Source organism: Propithecus coquereli, unplaced genomic scaffold, assembly GCF_000956105.1.
Source record: "Propithecus coquereli isolate 6110/MARCELLA unplaced genomic scaffold, Pcoq_1.0 Scaffold193, whole genome shotgun sequence".
NCBI classification, from domain to species: Eukaryota; Metazoa; Chordata; class Mammalia; order Primates; family Indriidae; genus Propithecus; species Propithecus coquereli.
Genome location: NW_012144190.1, coordinates 1,391,545 through 1,407,605, shown reverse-complemented (window position 1 = coordinate 1,407,605; position 16,061 = coordinate 1,391,545). Strand labels below are relative to the sequence as shown.

Here is a 16,061-nt window from a genome sequence, read left to right as displayed (position 1 = left end):
GATCAATTGCTTCTGATAGGATGAGAAAGACCTCAGACCCTGACCTTGAGCAGAACTCTAACCTTTATTTGGCACAGCTCCCAACACCAATTGTGACACAAACCCCAAACACTAACTCATACCCAATCTTAAACCTCAAGTCCTGCTTTATCCTTGACCAACCCCAGTGTGTACCTCAACCCAAAACCTAAATCTCGACTGAGTTCCTGGCTCCCAATGTCAACTCAGGCCAGGACCCGGCCCTCAACCAACCTTGACCCTGACTCTTGACCTGAACCCTGAACTTCTAACCATAAGCCAAACTCAGCCTTGACGCAAGTACTGAATGTCACCATAACCTCAGTTCCAAACCTGCCCCATGTACAACTTGGCCATTAGTCTCCATCCCTGTCATATTGCAGGAAGCCCACACTGATATCCTCCCCATGAACCCCTCTCACATCCGACATCAATCCTAACACTCTGAACCCAATCCCACCCCTATTCTCATCCTCGACACAATTTCTACCTGAAAAACCATCCACGTTTCCATCCCCATCTCTTTCCTTCATTGCCTTTTAATTTTTCCAACTCCACACTCAATTTTGAGCCTTTGTTTCACACAAACTCTAAGATAAAGTCTGCCGGATAACAACATACTAATGTTGATGTCATATTAATTAAATTCAAGCCAAGTCCCCAAAACTTCTAAGATGTTTACTCTCATTGGATCCAAAATCAGATCCCAGAACTCTACACCTAGGCTCGCCAGTTCCCCAGCAGGACCCCAGCCTTCTGGAGTGTCAACCTTTCTCACTTTGGCTCCCAAATCAAGGAGAAGCATTCCCCAGCTCCCCTGACCTCCCAGCTCCATGACCCAGCAACCCACATCTTTCCTTCCTGGTTTCTCAAAGATAGAAATTGTAGTAGATAACCAGTTTGTTATCTACTGCCCAAATCTTCATCCCTGGATTCTCTCATCCCTCAGTCCTCTGCCTCCTCAGCAATCTGTTAAAAAGAGGAAGGAGCTATGCTACTCTGGAGCCCTGTTACTCACTCCTAAATCACCATAACGTCTATGCTGTGCTTTGCACTATCTGCCATTCTGTAAATTATGTTCTTAATTATTTAATCTGATTTTGTTGTTAAATACTGGTCTTCACATGCAGAGGAAATGTGTCTGGTGTTCGCTGTTGTTTTCTTCAGCACCCAGCCCAGACCAGAGAAGGGAACACAAGCAGTACTTTAAAAAATACTAGTTTGCAAACCTCTGGCATCAACAGATCCACCAGCTTTAGATTCAGTCCTGCTTGATCCCCAAGCTGTTCACTGCAATGGGGTGTGATAGAAACTTGGCCTCATGCGTCAGTCCAGCCCAGGTGTGAATTCCATGTGCCCACTCTGTGACTTTGAGTAAGTGACTTCATTTTTCTGAGTCTCACTTTGTCCCTTTCTGAAGTGGGAAGAAGCAAAACCTACGTCTCAAGGCAAATGGGGGGATTAAATAAAATTGTGAATGGAAAATTTATGAGCACATAACAGACCCTAAATTAATATGAGCACCCATTTCTTGTCTACCAACAGTGTGGTGTGTCAGGTGCTTCGCGGACCTTGTCTCTAGTCCTCACATTGGTCTAAGTGAGGGTTATCATCCTCATTTTGTAGGTGAGAAAATGGAAGTTTGAAAGAGATTAGATTACTTCAGCAAAGATACACAGCTAAGGAGTCAGAAGTATCAGAATTTGAATGCTGTGGATTCAAACGCCCATGGTATCGCCACTGCACAAACCCACACTCTGAGGAGGAGATTTCCCTGAGTCTCATTTGGCTTAAAACAGACTTGGAACCCCTGGGCCTATTAATGATGCATACCCCCACATTGGTGAGAGCCAGCCTGTGCCCTTTGGGTTTAGTCCTAGCACCTGTTGCTAAGTCCCACCCAGGCACCTAGCTTCATACCTTCCTCGCCCTCAGAATGATGTCCTGAACCTTTCTTTGCTTGATGATTCATCTTTAAGCTCATGATCACACCTGGGAACTGGCATCTAACTATCCTGCCAGCTATGCCTTGCCCTGAGGGATCCTGGGCACTGTGACCCTGGCAACGCCTGACTCAGCCCGTGGGTGCTGATGGCCCATTGTTTTTGACTTCCTGGATTCTCTTCCCCCTTCGTTTCAAGAGCAGCACCCCACTTCTTTCAGGGAGATGCTCCCTCATTTCCTATGGTTTTAGTGAAACTGTCAATAATAGTTCTTCAACCCCACCCATTCATTGGACCAAGCCAGTGAGATCACTGCTTTCTCCCCATCAACAATAATGGATCCAAGAGGTGGGCCCAGTTCAAGCTGGATCAGTTAGAGTTTTCCCTGGGGCTAATATCAAGGTGCTGGGAGAAAGGAAGTCTTTGTTTGTGCTGGGTTTGCTTCACTGTATCTGTCAGTAGCTGCTGTATTCCCTCCATGTAAAGAAGTCTGCCTATAGAGCCTACAATGAGATTCTAGGAGAAAAGAAGAGACATGCTGAGTGGAGCAACAGCTCACACCCATGAGAGAGAGAAACAGAGCCAGAAAGAGGAAGGCAGAGTGACAGAGAGAAAGCAGCAAAGGGAGACGGAGACATATGATTGACTGAAGTCATCATTTCAATACTTGAGGTTCGGGTACCCATGTCTCTTCTTCCGGCATCATGAACTACCTCTGCAGCTCTCCTGGTCACCTAAGCCAAAAAGTTCCCTCCTTTGTTTAAGCCAGTTTGAATTGGAGCTCTGACCCTTGTATCCAAGAGGCCCCTGGCAAGGTGGGTTCTCTCGGCCTTTATCTGTTTCTGATGCTCGGATCTTTTGCCAGACTCCACAGTCCATGGTTCTATTCCTGAATTGCTAGTTGACCTTGGATAAATCTTTTCCCTTCCCACACGTCAGCCAACATGCTCACACCCCTCAGTACTCAAGATTGACTAAATCAATCTTTAAGTCTTCTCTGGCTTATCTTCCTTTGGAGACATTAAATACCTTCTGGATGTCGGATGATATTAAGGAATTATCATCAACTCTGTAAAGTGTGATAATGTAAGTTGGTTATGTTTAAAAAAGTCTATCTTTTGGAGCAATGGTTGGCAAACTTTTTCTATAAAGGGCCAGCCTATAAATATTTTAGGCTGTAGGGACCAGGAGACAAAAATGTAGATACTTAATAACAAGAGAGAAAATAAATTTTCCTAATTTTTAATTTACAAAATTTAAAATATAGTAATAATAATTTAGCACAAATTTTTGTCATACAAGTCTACTAATAAGAAGAGTGGAATTAATTCTTTTCAGTGGATAGCATCTTGCTTAATTAGGGTTCCCTATGTCAATCAAATAGTAAAACTATTATTAGCTCATGAGATTTGGCCTACCAGCTGTAGTTTGCACCCCCTGTTTTAGAAATATATAATAAAGTATTGGCTGGGCACGGTGGCTCACGCCTGTAATCCTAGCACTCTGGGAGGCCGAGGCCGGAGGACTGCTCAAGGTCAGGAGTTCAAGACCAGCCTGATCAAGAGTGAGACCCTGTCTCTACTAAAAATAGAAAGAAATTAGCTGGACAACTGAAAATATATAGAAAAAATTAGCTGGGCATGGTGGTGCATGCCTGTATTCCCAGCTAGTCGGGAGGCTGAGGCAGGAGGATCGCTTGAACCCAGGAGTTTGAGGTTGCTGTGAGCTAGGCCGACACCACGGCACTCTAGCCCAGGCAACAGAGCTAGGCTCTGTCTCAAAAAAAAAAAAAGAAATACATAATAAAATATTTAAGAATGAGATGATATGATGAATGAGATTTGCTTTAAAGTATTCTAGCATTAGGGAAGTGTGTGGGAGTACAGGTGAAACAAGAATTGGTTTTGCATTAATTGTTGAAGTTAGATGGTGGTAAATGAGGATTCATTATGCTATTCTATTTTGCATATGTTTGAAAGTTTTCATAATAAAAATTATAAAACAATTCTTTGAGTTAGGATGTTCCTTAGGTAGCCCCTCCACAAATGCATCCCTGGCCTCAGAAGTTTAATGTCAGTCTTGAAAGACTTCCTCAGGATTTCTGGTGTTGGCAGACTGTCATGGAGGATGCAAGGCATCTCACACACCCACATCCCTTGTGAAGAATTGCCTTCTCATAGCCCTAGGTGGCCATGTTTTATATCACATGACTCTAAATAGCCACTGATTGGATAGGATTGGTCACCTGACCATAATGCAGTCAGACGATTGGCCATCCAGTTACCTATGATGCAGCTGAAGGAGACAGGGTGAGCTGGATCAATCAGATTCTTTTTCATGAGAACATAATCTGAGAAATCCCAGGAGAGTGACTATTTATATCCTTACAATAACTACCCTCCCTCCATACACGTCTTCGCCTAAAACTACTTATATTAATGAAAACTGCAAATGCCCTTTGCTTCACATTTCAAATCAGACTCAACATTCATTTCCTTCTACCACAGCAGACACCACTAGAGGGCTCTAAGCTGTGAGAAAGATTTCTAGATTTTTGGTGGCTGTCAAGATTTTTGGAAAAAAAAAAAAAGATTTTTGACCTGAGTGCAGGTTTCATGGGTGTTTGCTAATATTTAAGTTCTTCATATATTTTCTGCACTCTTCCCTATGCATATCTCACTGTTTCTTTTTAAAGGCGGGTGGGAATCTCCCTCCAAAGTCTGTAAAGACTTTAGCTGCTTAGAAAAATTAAACAAAAACCTTTTCAAAACTGTCTTTCACAGACCATGCCACTGGACGTTTGAAAACTCTTGTGTGTCTTCTCTTTCCTTAGATAAGCCTCTCACTCACCCAATACTTCTAGAAAAAAGGGGGGTTGCTGCAGGCAATGGTGATGGCCAGAGTGAACATGGGGTCCCAGTCTCTCCAGATGCCCACCAAGCCTTCCCCCCATCCACCCCTTCCCACAGGGCCAAAACCAGACAGGCAAGGAGCCAAGCAGAGTTGCGAGTTTATTCAGGCAGATGCAGGGCTCATTTTAGGATTAGCCCTTGGGGCCCATTGTCTTCTTGATCCAGTTCAGGTAGCGGCAGATGTTGGAATAGACACCAGGTTTATGCGGCAACCCACAGGGGTCTGAGCCCCAGGATGTGATGCCCTGGAGTACACCATCGCACACCAGAGGGCCACCAGAATCGCCCTGGAGAGGGAGAATGAGAAGGGGGCTTCACCTAACATGCTCACAAAGTTCCTTTTCCTGCTATATCCAGAGTATTTAATACCAGTTCTTCAGCAAGATTAGCTCCCTCTAGCCAATGGAGATAGGAGAATGGTCTCCTGAGATTAGTCAGGAGGGGGTTTGGGTCCTCCATGCGCACAAACAGACAGGATGTCTAAGGGCAATGGTCAAAATCCTGACCAATTAGGGAAAAGGATCAGTTCTCAAGGGTCCAGCCCATTGAGAAGACAGTGGAGATTACATGGAAGTGACTGAGCTGACGTTGCCTCCAATTCCTGGCCAATAGTGAAGAGATCATTGATTCCAGTTACCAAACACAGGACAAAGGCTCAGGGTTCTAGTGAGACACACACACAGTCACACACAACAGGATGGTGGCTGAAATCTTTGTGAAGGAGACCACTGTCTCTATGGAACAATCCAGGGAGATTGGCTTTTGTGGTAGTATCACTGATGGACATGACTCCATTCTTGGCCAATGGGGAAGAAAGCATTGTCTTCAGGGACCAATCATTAACAAAGGGGGTGGGTCTTACATGAAGGGACAAAGCCAGGGGGAGCTCCAAGGACAGCAGACTGGAGTTGCACCCACAGGAAAGAGCGTTACATCTATGATAAATCCCAAGACAAGGGAATGGGAGCTCATTGAGGAAACATTGAAGTCAATGGTGCCATTCCCCAGCCAACTGGGAAACCAGCATTGCTCCTCAAGGAACAAATCACAGGAGAAGAGAACCATCCTTGGGAACCCAGTCAGGTCTCAAGGAAAAGTGGGTGACTACTTGGCCAGTGGTAAAGTCGGCCCAAATTCCAGGAGGTAACACTGGGAAAGGGAGCTTGCCTACCCTCTAGCCTTAGACTTTATTGACACCTCCCCTCATCCTCTATAGCCTCCCTCTTTGCACTCCATCCTGCAGGCAAGAGTTCTCAAGAAAATGACAGTGACGAGTCAATGCTCTTGATCCCTATGCGGTGGGACCTTGAGGGAGAGTTTGGCCTTCTCTGAACCTGGCTCCCATTCTGCAGAGATGAAGGCGACCTCCATGGATACTAACTCTTTGAGATCAGCCCCCCCACACACACACCCCAGCCAAGCCTTCAGCCTCTAGAGTGGCGTGAGGGAGGAGGGAGGAGGGAGGAGAGAGGAGGGAGATTTCAGAAGTCACTCACCTGGCACGTGTCAGCCCCATTGCTGCTGCCAGCACAGACCATGCTGTCTGTGACCTGCCCTGGGTAGGCGTCCTCACACTTCTTCTGGTTAATGATATTTACTTTTGCACAGTTGAGGGTGTCAGGAAAATTCTCTGAGGGGGGAGAGGTTGTAAGTTCCCTGACAGAGCAACCCTTTGCCTCCATCCCGGTCTGGATCTAACTTCTCTACGGTCCACCCACAGCTGCATGGGGAGTTTTCTGACACATTTCACAGGGCACATCGCTTCTCATCAGTTTTTTTGTTGTTTTTTTTTTTGAGACAGAGTCTCACTCTGGCACCCCAGGTAGAGTGCGGTGGCATCAGCATAGCTCACAGCAACTTCGAACTCCTGGGCTCAAGTGATCCTCCTGTCTCAGCCTCCCAAGTAGCTGGGACTACAGGCATGCGCCATGACGCCCGACCAATTTTTCTACTTTTAGTAGAGATGGGGTCTCGCTCTTGCTCAGGCTGGTCTCAAACTCCTGAGCTCAAGGGATCCTCCCCACTTGGCCTCCCTCCCAGAGTGCTAGGATTATAGGCGAGAGCCACCGCGCCCGGCCACTTCTCATGACATTAAACAAACCTGTGCCCTCTGCTACTTGGCTTTCTCCATCTAGAGAGGGGCCCTTGGATCTCACATTTTTTTCCTCGCCCTGAGTCATTTTCAAATCGAGGGGCAGAGGGGACTTGAAGATGTCCCCTTATGACACCTCTGACCCTATCACTCCAGTCTTCCTGCCCCTCAGACCACCAGGTCCTCAATCTCTGCAAATTTCTACTCCTTCTAAGTGTCACCTCCTCCTAGAAGCCCTCCCTGAGCACTCTAAAACACCACCCCTCCATCACTCACTATCCTTTTACCCTCCACAATAGTTCACTATAGCACTTAACTCTACCTAATATTTTATTTTACACGCATTTGTTTATTGTCTATTTCTCCCGCCTAGCTTGCAACTCCATAAGGACAGGGACTTCTTATAGTTCGTAAATCCTGTAATCCCCAGTGCCTACAACAGCACCTGGGGCATACTAGGTGCTCAATAAATGTGTTGTATTAATGATTGAAAGTAAAATTAATCTTTCTTATTAACTTCCTTTGAGGAATAGACTTGTGGGGGAAAAACTTCCATCTGGCACCTCTATATGCCAGAAGCTATACACTCACAGTCTCACAATCACATGTAATCCTCACAATAGCACTTCGAAGGAGGCATGCATTCACCCATTTCATTATCCATTCATCTATTCAACAAATATTTATGGAGCACTTACTGTGTACCAGGCACCATCCTGAGCACTAAGAACACACAATGAAGAAAATAAATGTAACCCGAGTCCTCATGGAGCTCAAAAATCTATTGAGTAATGATTCTCGTTTTGCAGATGAGGAAAGTGAGGCCAAGAGATGGAAAGGGGCTTGTCCAGGGAAATGCGGAAGTGCCGTGGTTTGAACTCATCTACCCCACTCGTGAGCAGGTGTGTTTCTACAGCATCACACTTTCTCATTCGAAGTAGGAGTCGGACAGGTGGGACACGAATCCTGGTTTTGCCACTTCCTGAAAAGCCCACTGCCTCTCTGAGCTCAGCCCGTGTTTTCGCTGTGGAGTAGGGTGAGGGGCTGTCTGGATTCTGGAGTCCCAAAGGGAAAGCTTCAATGGAGGTCCAGAGTGAGAAGGGAGCTGGGGACCTAGACTGCTGGGTCCTGGGGGAGGAAAGCCTGGATATCTGGGTCTGAGGGAAGAAGGGAGCAGGGCTCAGGTTTCCTGGGTTTAAGAGGAAGATGTCTAGGAGCCTGTTTTCCTGGGTCTCGGAGGAGTCTGTATATCACAAATCTGTTGAGAAGATTATATAAAATCCTATATAACAAAAGCTCTCGTAGAACGGTACTCTCCACCATAAAAAAGGGTTTCTTCAAGCTCTGCTTAATAATCTGCTAGTTTGCTCTCTTTCTCTCACCACTCCTGTTTATAGTCTGGCCTTCAAGGTTTCTAACCTGGGCCCCCTGTGACTCTCAACATCATAATCTCTTTCCCTTCCTTGTCTCCTCCTGGGGGACCAAGTTTTGCCAATGGCTTGGGGTCCACTGGGCCAACCAGCTCCTCCTCTCCCTCCCAGGAGAGGTTAAGCCCACTACCTCGGGGACTGGTGACCGTGCCCCAGCCTGAGACAGTGCACTTCTGGCCAGCTTGGGGGCAGTGATCTGTCAGGTTGATGGGCTTCACTTTGGGCCCCAGGGATGCCCGGCCACGTAGTCGAAGGAGCATCAGATCATGGCTGTGGTCGTCATTGCTGTTGTTGTAGCAGGGGTGTGGGATGGACTGAAGCACAGACATTTCTTGCTCTGGCCCATCCTTACTCTGCAGGCTGTGGTCTCCCAGGCGTACTGTATACTTCCTGTAATTGTGGGGGTAGTTTGGGACCCAGGCAGGAGTCCAGGTCCCTAGCCTCCACCTCCCTCAGACCAGGAGTCCTTCGTGCTCTCCCTCCTGAGTTGAAACCCGAGCCCCCTCTTTCCTCTGGCCCAACCGACCTCTGCCCCAGCCATCCACTCACGGTTTTTTACAGTGGGCAGCTGTGAGGACCCAGTTGGCGCCTACAAGGACCCCTCCGCAGAGCAGTTGCTCCCCTTGGAACAGGGCCGTCTGCCAAGGCTGCGAATGCGGCGCGCACTCCTGACCCCCCAGCACCTTGTCCGTCTGTGCCCTGGCGCGTCCTGCAGCAGGAGGGAGAGCGTTGGACCGCCACCCTCTGGGACAGTGCCAGGGCCGGGAAGACCACTGTGGGTTCAAATGGACACACCACAAGTTCTCCGCATGCACCTTCACGCAGGAAGCCCCGGCGTACACTCGTTTAAGCCCATGAGTCATCGTACACGAGACACACCCCAGCACACTTCCACATGCTTCCACATGGGCACCTGTGCCCTCCAGCAAGCAGCCCCCGCAGGCTTTGTGTACTCACAATTTGCAGGACAACTGAACCCACTCCCGCCTGCCGCCACGTGTTCCTTGCCTCCACCCACCCTCAAGAAAGCTCACCGAGGCACCCACTTACACCACGCACTTCGCATCCCTGCCGCGCAGCACCGCACCCCCCCACATAAACACCGCGGCCTTCCACAGGCTCCCACCGCTGCCTGCCGGCTCCCTCCCCTCGGGGTCCCCCCACCCCCCTCACCTGTCCAGGCTTCCCACAGCAAGAGCAAAAACAGCCAGGTCATCACTGAGCCAGGTGGGGGGCGTCCCATGGCGAGGTCTGGGAGCGGGAGAGGACGGGGCTGAGAGACAGGAAAGAGGAGCTTGAAATCCCAGTTCCAGATCTGGGGCCCGGGGAGGGAACAGAGAGCATCCACAGCTGTTCTGCGTTCTGCAGGAGCGAGGAGCTGGGGGCCGAATTCTTGAGTCTGAGGAGGAAGGGGACAGGGAGCCCAGATTCCCGAACCTAAGGGGGGCTGGGGGACTGGAGTCCTACATTCCAAGGGAGGAGGGAGTTAGGGTCCCGGACTTCTGGGTCTGAGGGGACAGAGAGCTAGGAGCTGGGACTCCTAAGTCTTGGGCAGGAGGAAGCTGGGTTCTGGGTTGCTGCGTCTTTAGGGAGAAGAGGATCTGAGGCGGGGGTCCCGGAACCTAGAGAAGGAGGGGTCCCCGGGCCTGATGCCTGTGTCCCAGTACCCCTGCACCTCACCTTCCGGAATCCAGGGGGCGGGGTCACCTACTGATTCGGACCCAATGGAAGAGGCCCCAGTACTTGGGTTCTCTCTGCCCAGCGCACGATTCTCGAGCCTTTTAACTGGGAATGCCCGCCTCCTGCCCCTCCTCCTCCTCCTGCACCGGGCCCGGAGCACCTGGGAACTGGAACCCTGGGTGTGAGCGAGGAGGTGTGGAGGGGCTGAGCGTGAAATCTTGCGGGAGGAGGGCCTGGAGTCTCAGATTCCTGAGGCGACACAGAGGGGCTCAGTGCTGTGACTCCGGGTTCTGAAAGAGCTGGGGCCCCTGGGTCTGAGGGAGGAGGGGCTGGTAGCTGATAATTGCTGGGACTGAGGGAGGGGTCGTCTGGGGGCTGAATTCTTTAAGTCCTTTTGGAAGGAGGGGCTTGGAGCCTGATTTTTGTGGTAGGAGGGGGCTGCTGCCAGTAACCGGAACGGAAGGAAGGCGGGTCTTTTTGGTTCCGACACCTGAGGGTGGATCGGGCCCCGCCCGCTGCCCCCTGAAAGGTCGGGGATCTGGGAAGGCAGGTTTGGGAGGCACCGTGACCTGGTTTCCCCTTCCCCTGGAGGCGGCGGGACCAGCCCAAGAAGAACCCCGGAGCCTTGCCGCAATGGGGCTGGTGGAGAGAGACTTCAGGCAGGACTTCCTAGAGGGTCAAGGGGGAATTGCGACGCGGTGGCGGGTCCCTCGTCTGCCCGTCACCGCCCAGCCGTTGCCCTCCTTTCGTCCCACAGCGCAGGCAGAAGGAAGGCGCAGCTCCTCGCGTTTATTGCAAAATCATCCATTGGCTCTAACAGGATCGAGACCCTCCCCCAACTTCTCCCAGTCGGGTCCCCGCCAGGATTCAAACCCAGGTCACGCCCAGGGCGGGGCCACCAGTGGAGGAACCCGACACGGCCAGGTTCCCACGTGGGCGGAGCCACCGCGCCCCTGACATAGTAGGGGGCGGGGCCTCTGACAGAGGGGCGGGGCCTCGAGGGGTGGAGTCCAGGAGGGAAGTCCCACTGGGCAGAGTTCCGAGGGGCGGAGCCACAGGTTGCGCTATTCCGGGAGGGCGGTGCCAATTCTTGGTGACGTCACAGAGACCGGGACACGCGAGGCGAAGGCGTGTCCTTGTTCTGCCTGAGGGGGCGTGACTCCATCGCGGTCGACCTCGCACGTGCGGGGGCGGAGCCTCACTGTCCACAGGGCAGCTGGAGGTCAAGCGCTGCAGTAACCCCCCACCTCGCGCCCACCCTCCTCTCTTGGTCGTCTGAGGCTTGAAGGCTCAGTTGTCCTCCATGGTTTTTCGGATCCAGTCCCCGTAGTGGCACACACTGGTATAGACCGCGGGGCGCCGGGGTCTGGAGCAGGGCTCCGCACCCCCGGACACCACGCCCGCCAGGGTTCCATCGCAAACCAGGGGGCCCCCGGAGTCGCCCTGTGCGCAGAGAAGAGCAGAGGAGCTGTTAGGCGGGTCTATTCATGACAGTAATCCTTCCCAGGAAGGCCCCAGCCTCCTCCTCCCAGCACCCAGGAGTCCCGACCTCCAGCCCGCTCCTGCTTTGGATCAGGCAGTCTGGGCCCCCAGCCCTCTTGCCTTTTACGGACAGGAGTCCGGGCCCTGGCCCTGGCCCCATTCTCTCCCATTCCCCTCCTCACTTTGACCCAGGAAGCCTGGGGCCCCAGCCCTCTCCTCCCCAAGACCCAGGAAAGTCAGCCCGACGGCCTCATCTTCCCCAGAGTAGGGGCTCACCTGGCAGGAGCCTCGGCCACCCTCCCACAGGCCTGCGCAGAGCATGCTGTCCGAGATGTGGCCTGGATATGCCCAGCGACAGAATTTGTTCTCCAGGATGCTGATGTTGGCACATTGCAGCGTCACTGGATACAGCGCTGTTGAGGAAGGAGATCCACAGGGCCATCAGCAACTGTCCCCATCACACTCAGACGCCGCCTCCCTGAGCCCTCCCTGCAGCCTTTCCAAAGGCGGACCCAGGGGGCGAAATCACAGGACTCTCAAAGATAGAGACAAGAGACTGTGACAAAGAGACAGAATCGTAGCATGCAAGAGAAGCAGATGGAAATGCGGAGGGGAGAGGATCAAAAGAAAGAAACAGAAAGCTTTACAGAGCTGAGACAAGAAGAGATACACTCATACTGAAACGCGGAGAAAGACAGAGACCACAGAGGGAGACAGAGACCTCTTAGAGGAAAGAGATTCGCAGAGGAGATAATAAAGAAATAGGGAGGAACAGACCCGTAGACATCAAGGTGGGGAAAGGCAGTGAGATACAGGGGAAAACAGACATTTGCAGGAAGGTGGTCACTGACAGACACAGGGACAGAGACATAGAGACACTAGACATAGACAGAGATAGATACCGCGTTGCCAGCAGAGATGTGATACAGACATACATTTACGCATCTGTGTGAGATACGGGCGCAAACTCAGATGTATCATGGGAATCGATAAGTACATAGAAGTGGGGGAGGGGACTGGGCAGGGAGGCATCAGCTGACGGGGTCACCTGGAGCGGACCAGAGAACTCACCTTGTCTGGAGTGGGCAGCCTCTACTGCCGCTGTCTAGTGGTTGCTATTTTGGGAATATAGGTGAGTTCTTCCAATTTTTCAAGTGGATCCAGAAACCTGGCTTGCATGTAAAACCTCCCAGGTTTTAGCTATTGGCAGCAACAAATTCAGACTGTTTTTTCAAGATACCTTGAAAACTAATTTGGCTAATGGGTGGCTGATTTGTGCCTCTAAGAGACATAGGCCTTATTTAGATTCTAAGATGCGTGTATTTTCACATTTAGCCATCTCTGAAATCAGGATGTGTCTTCCAGTAAATGGCGTCATACCATCAATGCGACCTTTTTTTTTCATTCCTAGTGGTTCATAAAATAATGATGCAACTTAAAATTTCTAGCATCTTAGATTTGATGAGATATGCTGATTGGTAGAGAGCGAGAGACAGACAGACAGTGGGGAGGAGAGGAGTCAGACCCTGGGCATGAGACGTAAGGGAGTGCCATGGATGAAGTCGTACCCTTGGGGCTGGACACGGCGCCCCAGCCTGAGATGAGGCACTGTGTGCCCGGGGAGACGCAGGTCTGGCTGAGATTGAGGGGCTGCACAGCGGGACTCAGCTGTGCCCGCCTGGGCAGACGGATTAGCATGATGTCATCATTGTGGTCATTGGCGCTGAGGTCACTGTTGAACCCAGGGTGGGGGAAGAAGTCTGTGGCCCGGAACAGCTGCTCTGGACCTTCCCATTTCCAGAGGTGGTGCTCTCCAAGGCGGACCCACAGATGCCTGCTGGGACATGCCTCAGAGGTCAAGTTGGGGGAAGATAGGGGTCTTCTCAGACCCAGTCCTCTTTCTCTGTCCATCAGGGTGCTGAGTGACCCTCTGCAAGCTACACACCCTCTCTGGGCCTCCATCATCTATGTCTAACCCAGAGTATTGTGTGATTTTAAGCAAGGCACACACCCTCTTTGGGTCCCTGCTCCCCACTCTGACTTTTTGTCTGCCCCTTGCATTGTTGTAACCCTCCCCCAAAAGCTTGCATCCCCTCCTAGCCCTGTGCTGAGTGAGCCACCTTCCTCCCTACCCCACCTGGATCCTTGGTGGTGACCTGGGTTCCCTGGAACGGTGTGGGCACTTGGGGGCCCCACCTACTACACAATAACAGCCCCACCCCATGTCCCCACAGGTCTGGTGGCTTCTGTGGGAGTGGCTCTGTGTGTGTGTTTGGTGTGTGTGTATGGGGGGGATGGAGCATGGAAAATCCCCAACCTGGGGGTCATCTATGGCCTCAGGCTTTTCCGGTCTGTCATAGCCCTCACCCTGCAATGCACTTTGTCCTGAGGTCCAGGCTGAAGCCCTCTCAGGGCAGTCCCAGCCCACTTGTTCTGCTCCCGGTCCATGTCCAGGACAGCTGGGGACCCATCCCCTGCCTCTGACCTCTGACATGAGGCAGCAGACTAATGACTGAGAATTCAATGTCTAGGGAGTATGAGGTGTTATTTCTAGCTCTGTCCCTCTCTGTCACCCTCATTGTCTTGGCTCTGGGTTTGGGAAGGTAACCCCTGTCCCTGCCTCTGAATCTCTTCTAACTCTGCATCTCTGCATCTCTCCTGCTTTGTCTTTGTGCTAAAATCTAAACATTGTTCTGCCAGAGTGATATACAGGCCTGAGTTAAAAGAGTTCCCATCATGGAGTGATGCATGATGGGAAATTCCCACAAAACATCTCATACCAGCACCTGTGCGTTACTCCTGGAGGGCAGAGTATTGGAGCGGTGTGGATGGTCACTTTTCAAGGGTAATGTAGAGAAGATTCCCGCATCAGGTAGATTCTAGGATACTGTCAGAATGCCCAGAATCTAAGATTCTAGAATTCTTAGATTCTGACACCCTATTAGCCATGATTCTAGAACTCCATGAGGCTCAAGTTCTAAATTCTTATGAGTCTAAGACTCTAACATTCTACATTTCGCTGGATCAAAAGAAAAAACCCAGTATTTTAAAATGATTTCAATTAAGTCTAAGACTTAAAGAACCTGGAATTCTAATATTCTGGGATGAGAAAATTAGAATTTTATTATTCTAGAATTCTGTACATCTATAATTTTAGAAATTTGAGAGTCTGGGATTCAAATAGTTTAAGACTCTAGAATTCTCTGAATCACAGTATTCTAGGATACTGTGAGTTTCAATATTCAACAAACCTAGAAAACTCTGAATCTAGGATCCTAGGATTGCACCAGCCGATACTGCTATTGAGCACTTGAAATGTAGCTCGTCCAACTTGAGATGTGCCCTATGTATAAAATACAAGCTGGATTTCAAACGCTTAGCGCCAAAAAAAGAAAGTGAACTACATTATTCATAGTTATTTAAAAACTGATTACATGTTGAAATAACAATATTGTGAGTATGTCAAGTTAAATCCATTATTAAAATTAAATTTGCCTGTTTCTTTTTTTTTAATGTCTCTGCTAGAAAATGCAAACTTACCCATGTAGCTGGTGTATGATTGCATTGGGCAATGTTGATCTAGATTGCTAAGATTCTAATAGTCTGAATCTATGATTGTAGCATTTGCTAAGGCTACTGAAAAATTTCATGGATTCAAAATTTCAAGATTTTAGGATTCTAGATTCTGGATTTCTCTGGGTCAATCTAGGATTCTAAGAGTCCAAGTTTCGAGTCTTAGATTGTTAGAACCAGATATGTTAGCACGCTAGAATTTTAGGATTTGGGAAGCGACCCTTTGAAATCCTAGGTATAAGAAATAGAGGCTCCGCACTTCCTGCCTACAGCCTCCCTCACCCTCTCCTGACCCCAACCCGCCCATTCCCGGAGTGGCCAGGCCCGGTCACTCACGGCTTGCGGCAGTGGGCAGCTGTGAGCAGCCAGCGGTCACTGATGAGGGTCGCCCCGCAGAAGAGCCGGGTGAGGTAGAAGAGGCCAGCCTGCCAAGGCTGTGAGTTGGGGTGACATTCCTGCGCCCCGATGGCGCGTGTGTCTGCCCAGCAGTGCCCTGGGGTGGGGTGAGAGGCAACTGGGTGAGCAAGGAACAGGCTGGGAGGGCCGGGAGAGGGTGCTCAGCAGCCCAGAGGACAGGGGGCAGAAGCCCAGGACAGGGGCAAGAGCCAGAGGGATGGGCAGGGGAGCCATGGAGCCTCACCTGCCAGGAGAGAGAGCAGAACACAGATGAATCCCAGCTTCATGGCCTCTGGGCGCTTAGGTCCTCCAGCGTGCTGGGCGCTTCTTTATGGTAAGCCATGCCATCTCCTTCCTCCTCCCTGTGGCCACCCCCATGATTAATCAGAGTTGGGAAATATCCCTGGGGGAGGGGGAAGTCCTGGAGCTGTGACAGGGGCCTTGGGAGGGGAGGTGGGTACCGGGGTCCCCCTGTCCAGATAAGCTGGCGACTTGCTAGGCCAGAGCTTGCTTGAGTGAGTGGGGGTGGGGTGCT

General features: G+C 50.6%; 2 protein-coding genes across 3 annotated transcripts; both read right to left on the bottom strand.

The window, feature by feature from the left end:
* Positions 1-4,960: 4,960 nt before the first annotated feature.
* On the bottom strand, positions 4,961-10,243 carry KLK8 (kallikrein-related peptidase 8). Of its 2 annotated transcripts, XM_012643121.1 has the most exons (6): positions 10,076-10,237; positions 9,569-9,646; positions 8,945-9,104; positions 8,526-8,785; positions 6,370-6,503; positions 4,961-5,160 (listed from the first exon to the last, which is right to left on the bottom strand). In XM_012643121.1, exons 2-6 carry the CDS (start codon positions 9,636-9,638, stop codon positions 5,005-5,007), a joined length of 780 nt encoding a protein of 259 aa, XP_012498575.1. In that variant the 5' UTR covers positions 9,639-9,646; positions 10,076-10,237; the 3' UTR covers positions 4,961-5,004. The 2 variants fall into 2 exon arrangements, with proteins under 2 accessions (XP_012498575.1, XP_012498577.1); XM_012643123.1 differs by lacking the exon at positions 8,945-9,104 and having other exon boundaries at positions 10,076-10,243.
* A 1,122-nt stretch (positions 10,244-11,365) lies between these two features.
* Positions 11,366-15,813, bottom strand: KLK9 (kallikrein-related peptidase 9). The gene is made up of 5 exons (XM_012643142.1): positions 15,771-15,813; positions 15,467-15,623; positions 13,126-13,391; positions 11,834-11,970; positions 11,366-11,518 (listed from the first exon to the last, which is right to left on the bottom strand). The coding sequence occupies exons 1-5, from the start codon at positions 15,811-15,813 to the stop codon at positions 11,366-11,368; spliced, it is 756 nt and encodes a 251-aa protein (XP_012498596.1).
* Between the last annotated feature and the right edge of the window lie 248 nt (positions 15,814-16,061).